The sequence below is a fragment of the Hevea brasiliensis genome, chromosome 17 (genome assembly GCF_030052815.1).
Source record: "Hevea brasiliensis isolate MT/VB/25A 57/8 chromosome 17, ASM3005281v1, whole genome shotgun sequence".
Lineage (NCBI taxonomy): Eukaryota > Viridiplantae > Streptophyta > Magnoliopsida > Malpighiales > Euphorbiaceae > Hevea > Hevea brasiliensis.
Window position 1 is genome coordinate 21,842,863 of NC_079509.1, and position 6,630 is coordinate 21,849,492.

At 34.0% G+C, this 6,630-nt stretch overlaps 1 protein-coding gene across 3 annotated transcripts; it reads right to left on the minus strand.

Moving 5' to 3' along the window:
* Positions 1 to 11: 11 nt before the first annotated feature.
* LOC110642653 (uncharacterized) lies at positions 12 to 6,321 on the minus strand. 3 transcript variants are annotated; one of them, XR_002492494.2, is made up of 12 exons: positions 5,815 to 6,275; positions 4,662 to 4,781; positions 4,426 to 4,522; positions 3,973 to 4,008; positions 3,687 to 3,874; positions 3,480 to 3,582; positions 2,935 to 3,116; positions 2,780 to 2,857; positions 1,266 to 1,368; positions 1,093 to 1,186; positions 576 to 984; positions 12 to 406 (listed from the first exon to the last, which is right to left on the minus strand). XR_002492494.2 is itself a non-coding variant. In XM_021794758.2 (11 exons), the coding sequence occupies exons 1-11, from the start codon at positions 6,114 to 6,116 to the stop codon at positions 626 to 628; spliced, it is 1,662 nt and encodes a 553-aa protein (XP_021650450.2). In that variant the 5' UTR covers positions 6,117 to 6,321; the 3' UTR covers positions 12 to 625. The 3 variants fall into 3 exon arrangements, 1 of the variants encoding a protein (XP_021650450.2); XR_009145667.1 differs by lacking the exon at positions 4,662 to 4,781 and having other exon boundaries at positions 5,815 to 6,276; XM_021794758.2 differs by having other exon boundaries at positions 12 to 984; positions 5,815 to 6,321.
* Positions 6,322 to 6,630: the final 309 nt, after the last annotated feature.

The window sequence follows — 6,630 nt, forward strand, 5'->3', positions numbered from 1 at the left end:
ATCTATTCTCATTTTCAGTTTAGAAGAAATTTATTGCTATGCAAACAAGTCTGATAAACCCAATCAGTATGCACTACCAAGTAAAATCATCATCAAGATTCAAGCTAAACAACTTTGTATGACAAAGACCCTAGTGGCTTAAATACATATTCATATACCATAATTTAAGGGGAAATGAGCAGAACAAGAGATACGACTCATCCAACTCTCCATGTGCAAGAAATCTTCCTCTGCCGAAGTCATTGACAGTGCAAGAAAATGGTTGCAGCCTTCTTGTTGGAGAACAAAGAAATTTATTAAGAGCAAAACTTCCTCCAGGCATCATTTGATTTGGTGGGTGTAATATTCTGAACCTCACAGCATTAAGTTGAGCTTTTCCAAACCATGAAATAACCACATCCAAACTCTAAAAGTTGGAAAACAGAATATGAAAGGTTAGGACATGCACTACCATTTTGATTTCTCAATAAGCATTTAATTGCTTTTGGTTCTGTAATGATGGTAAGAGCTTTGCTACTTGTATTACTTTCAACTCGTGAATTCTAAACCACAAGCTAGAGATTATAGGTATTGACCTCTATTCACAAGAGTTGCATTTTGCATCATTGTTTTAGCCAGTTCCTTCTCACTGCGAAGAAGCTTTCTCACTACTGCCAACAGAATCCAGCAATGCTAAATACTCATTTATGGCCTCGCCTTCTTTTGTTACTTCAATGTCATAGTCAGTCAAGGCATCTCCTTTTGCTATTTCATCTGCGATTTCATCTTCCATCTCTGCATCCCTCTGTTCAATTTTGCTGGTAGATGGACCTCCAACATCACTATCATTGCTCATATGATCTTCGCCCATACCCTCATTGTTGGTAGGTATTAACCCAGGAGAAATTGTACTGTTAGCAGGATCTGTTGGGTTAGAACTTGATTGTGTGAGCAACTGTTGCATTGCTTGATCCATCGAGCCACCAGCTTGAACAGCTTCAACCACTATGGAGATCAGACAAGAAAAATTAGATAATGACTTGATTGTTGTCTAATACCCAACAGCCTAAAAATCAGTGGCACCGCAATATATATGTAACATTCAATTAGTACCTCTTGATCTTTCAAAACCCATGGATACAAGCTGCTCAATTGTAGCCTCATCTTTTTGTCGTTGTCTTTTTCTTTTCTTTGATTCAATATCGCGCTGCAGGTCAAAGAAAGTTATTGATATGTACTGCAGGATTAAAATAAATATCAATACAACATTTTCATGATATAGCAACCTGGATGGCTGTATTAGTTTCTGGATTTGTCAAGTCATCTAATGCCTTCTGAGTGTCATTTTCATTTCTTCGTAGAGCTTCAGCAGCAAGCTCTTTATCAAACCTGCCAAGCGTAGTTATTAAAAGCACAGGCACTAGCATGAATGAGGTAAGGTTCAAGAAATAAAAATTCAATAAAAAATTAAAATTAAAATCAAATAATTATAGATGTAGCTCCATTTAACCAAACTTACTAATATACAAAGCATTAATAAGCATAGAAAAATAAATAAAATGAATATAGATTTCATCATTAATAACGTTTTTTTCTCTTTAAGAGAACACTATAAGAAATTGTTAAAAAATAAAATAAACCCACATTTTGGACATTCAAAAATAAACCCTAGATTTTTGATATCCACAAACAAACCCCAAATAGCATTGTTAGTGTTAGAAAAAAGAAAGGAAAAAAAAAAAGCAATTTTAGATAACCTAGAAACTTAGGAGCTAAACAACATGTTAATGTTTCATACTTCTAGAAATTGGGGTCAAATGATCAAGAAATTAATACCTAAATAGCATGTTAATGTCTTTTTTGAAAAGAAAAAAGAAAGAACTAATCTCAGAAAATCCTGAAATAAATGACCCATATAGTTAGTGGTGGTAAAAAAAAAAAATGACAATCTTAGAAAAACTAGAAATAAAGGAGTCCAAAAAGCAGTAAAAGTTGTGAGAGATAATGAGAGAAGATAAAAAATAAGACATGAGTGTTAAAATGGAAATATGATCCGTCTATGATCTTGAGTGTGGTGGTTTGATGAGATTTCAATGACCTTTTATCACCAGCAACACTAATTCCGACAGTTCCTTTATGTGTCAATGGCCAAATTCTAGTAGATCAACAAATTCTGATTCTAGTGGTACTGGCTTTTGCCAATGGAAGTGCTTGACAAAGGTGGAAATAAAGAAGGGGCGCCTTTCTAGAGCCTTGCTACTGGAATAAGGCACACACCTAGGCGCATAAGTGAGCACCTGCTAGAAGTTGTCTACCTTTCTCCTGTAGAAGCATTATAGTTGAGCCTTTTGAGCTTTGCGCTTGAGGTGTATCTTTAACAAAACTGCTGCCAAGTTGACAAACACCAAGTTTTTGCTTTGACTGCTTTCTCATTGCATATAAATGGGCATGGATGTGTCCATCGACCAGTGAAGTTATTTCAATTTACCATTACAAAACGCACTTGAAATTAAACACCATGGGAGAGATCCAACAAGTCAATAGTGGGGCAGTTGATACAATATTATACCCTTCTTGAAAATACGAAGATCAATTAGCAAGCATTGCATCCCAAGATGAATGTTTATCCCAACAGAGAAGCTCAGTAGCAACAGTAACTCCCAATGATAACTCCAAATTAGTTTTTTTTTTTTTTAATTTTTTTTTTATTTTTTATAAAGAAATTGCATTATGATAACCCCAAATTAGAGTAGTAAGTTTTCATAGGAATATAATTAACAACAATATTGCAAATGCATACCCAACAGAGATCAACTCTTTCAATCTCTGGAGATCCACAGCTTTCCTTAAGGGTGTCACTCCATAACGTTGTTGCTCCCTGTGTACATAGACCAATTAAGAGTACTGACACAAGATACAATCATGCAGAACATATATTAAATTGGTGACATTCACCTAATTTCATTTCTTCGACGAATGTCATCCTCCCGTTTCTTTCCTTTCTTATCTTTCTCCTCAACAAGAAAATTAATGGCACTTTCAACATCCTGATTGCTCATTCTCAGTGCCTTCTTTGCATCTTGTTCCTTAAAGCCCATGCTCATAACAGTTGATAAGGCTTCATCTGACACTTGTAACTGGAACCAATGGCAGGAAATTGTATTGAGGAGAAGAAACATGAAAAGAAGCTATATTACTTGTATCATAAGACAATGAGAGAGAGAGCGTGGGCAATAAAAAGAAAAGGGGAAAAAAAGATTCAGAAACCCAGAAAATTAAAAATTATTCAGAGCACCCACCAACACAAAAAAAAAAAAAAGTCCATCAACATTTCTCACAAATATCATAAGTTATCATAGAAGAACATACTAAGATCAAGTATTCACTATTTTTGATGTGCCAAATTCCATGTCAGTGAACGATAGAGAGAAGAGAGAGAGGACAGAGGAGGAATAGGATAGAAATGGAGAGAAACAAAATAAAGAACACATTTGTCTAACCTGGAAGAATCTTGCTTGTGCAGAGGTCAAAAACCTCCTACATTTATCAAACTGGCCACTATGATATGCCACAACTCCTTCCAACAGCTCTAGTCTCAAATATCTACGAAGATGTATTTGTAAAGAATTCAGCGCCAATTGCCAACCAAGACCAGACTTCAAGTTCTGTTCTTGAATATACAAAGATAATTGCTGATAAATACTCACAGAGCAAGCTCTGAAGAGCGACCTGCTTGAAGGAGTCTAAAACGGGAAGAATCCTTGCCATGAGCATGTTCAAGTCCTTCTCTAGCCTTTTCAAGGCGTACCCCCGCCACTGAGAGCCAGGCAATGTCACGGAGCATGAAATAGCACCACACCATGTCTATTTGCAGTATTGGGATATTGTCAACAAGCTGGAAGCAAACAAAACAACCAGAAAATGAAGGATATTTTATAATCAAAAAAATCTTTTTAAAAACATAAAGAAATAACAAAGTAATGGATTACTTACTTCAATAGACTTGGGATTGCATAAAGAGAAAGCTTCCTGCAGATAGAAATTTAAGCATACTTAGCATAGAGTTCTTTTCACAATCACAGTTTTGGAATTGCTAATAGAAGACCAACTCCAGTGACAAAACAACAATCATTGAGAATCTAAAATCGTTTGATCTGCATGAAAAAGCCTTCAATAGAAAGTTCATTTGCAATCATATACCATACTAAAACAATTAGAACATACATGCAGAGAAATCACATCAATTAAGTTGACAGAAAAGTATGAAAATGAATATCCACAATGGCACTATCTCCATATCTCAAATTTAAAATCCAAAATATACATTGAAATTTGCATTAATAACTTGCTCAAAATGATATATTTTGAATTTAGACCACAGAAAAAGTAAATTTGGAATTAATTAAGAAGGAATGACCATTTAAATAAATAGAAATGCAAACCAACCTCTCCCATAGTGAGCACTTCTAACGCATCTTTAAACATTTGCCTTCTAATTAGCCCCTTTCCATTTGCATGAAGCATCAGACCCATCATTATTGCTCTGTCAAATAATGGTTAAAATCTTAATTCTAGTCAATGATAGGAGGATAGATCCTTAAACACCTAAAAAATATAAATAGTTGTACTTATATAAATAAAATCTAGGAAAGTCACAAGCACAAGCTTCATAAAAAGCATACTGTTGATCAGTCTCAGAAAAGTGCAATTTCTGCCCACTTTGATCTTCAAGTTCTAAATTGAAATCCTCAATTGGCAACGAACCATCTGCATGTCTTTTGGACAATGCAGTGACAGCTGCTCTGCCAAGTTTAAAGAAAACAGACACGATAAAATGACCAAAAAAAAAAAAGGATAAGTTCAAGCAGAACACTTACAAAAATAAATGCATCAAGATACTATTCTCTATGGGCATCAACATATGGAACAACCCAATAAGCACCCAATTAAAGTATAAATTTGAAAGGCCATGCTTCATTACCAAGTGGCTGATACAGAAGAGTAAGTCAAGACTTTCCTATAGCAGATTGAAACAAATAGCTTACATGTCGTCAGTTATAATATTTTCAAGATACAGTTCCAAAAATCATTTCATTCCACAGTTTGGTAAACACAAAAAAATTGCTTCTGAAAGAGAAATGCTCGCTTAATAGAACTATTAAGCAAAAAAATTTTCTTTCAGATACAAGTTTTTATTTACTCATTGAAATATTTAATTTATTAATTTTACATTATAAAAGAAAGAAAAAAAATATAAGTTATTTCCTGTAAAGCAAAAGGTAAAGAAAAGATGAACCGTAAAGAGATGCTTCACTCAAATATATTACTTTTTCACTGAAACTTTGGAATAACTTCACTGAAAAATGCAATTCCTTAAGCTTAGATGAATAATAACCCACATAAGAAATCATGTCCAAAATCACACCGATCACAGGAACTCCAGAAAATATCAAGTTCTCCAAGGAATTCATGCTTAATATTCTCCCCAAAGTCTAAACATAGCTTATATAGAACTAGCTCAGAAAAGCGTCATGACCAGCAATCTGATTAACATATAAGAAAATATGCAGAGTGATTAGTGAGCCTGATAAAATTTTGACTGCCGTTCTACATATCAAAACACCATCTGAAGATAACCATAATTATAAAATAAGCACAAAAAAAAAAATCATCAATTTAAAAAAAGCCTAACGAAGATTTGATTTGGACACTAAATAGATTAAACGAATTTCAACCAGAGCTCTTAACATATACAGTAAACCCAAAGTCAAAAAAGAAAAAGAAAAATCAAAAACCTGAAACACAGTTAAACAGAGTGTCACAGCAAAAACTCACTTGACTCGAGCGAGTCTACGGTTTCGTTCTTCATCGGCCATTAATTCCTCTTTCAACGAGTTACCCTCCTCTAAAAAGACTCGAGTAACAAGAATCTTAGAGTTGTTTTTGATACCCAATTGACAAAGCTTTTCACTGCCATCACCATCTTTCAAGACTTTGCCAGCGCATATTAAATTGATTGAGTGAGTACCCATGTTTGATCGCTTTGCAACTTCCTGTCTGAGCATGGAAACCGTCCAATTCTGCAATTCTACCTCCAGAACACCTACCCATGTCCCTGCTATCTTTAGTTTCGCCATTGAAGTTGGAGAGCAGAGAGAGGAAAAATTGAGAGTGTCTTCGGAGTAGTGTTTAGAGCAAGAGGAAAGACGATCAATTTTAGGGAGAAATTTCTTAATTTCTTCTTTAAAACTGTCGCAGCTGTAATTTGCTTGGGGACGAAGATTTCCTTTACAATTGGATGCAAACTAAGAACCTTTCGCTTGTGGCTATCCACAATTGCTTAATTAATCCTTTAGAAAAGGCCCAATTATAAAATAAATAAATAAATAAATAAACTTTTTCATTTATTTGTATTTTAATTTAAATATTTTAGCGAAATAGTTTAATTTTTCAAATTTTTCAAATTTTATTCTATATCCTATAACATCTAAATTGGGATTGTATATAATTAACTTAATTTAAATTACATGCTAAGGCAAGATGATAATTATGTTAATATCTCTTAATTTAGAAACGTAGTATGTTAAAAATTATGTGTGTGCGCTTTAATATGTTAGTATAAATAATTTGTGCATGTGATCTTAGTTTGCA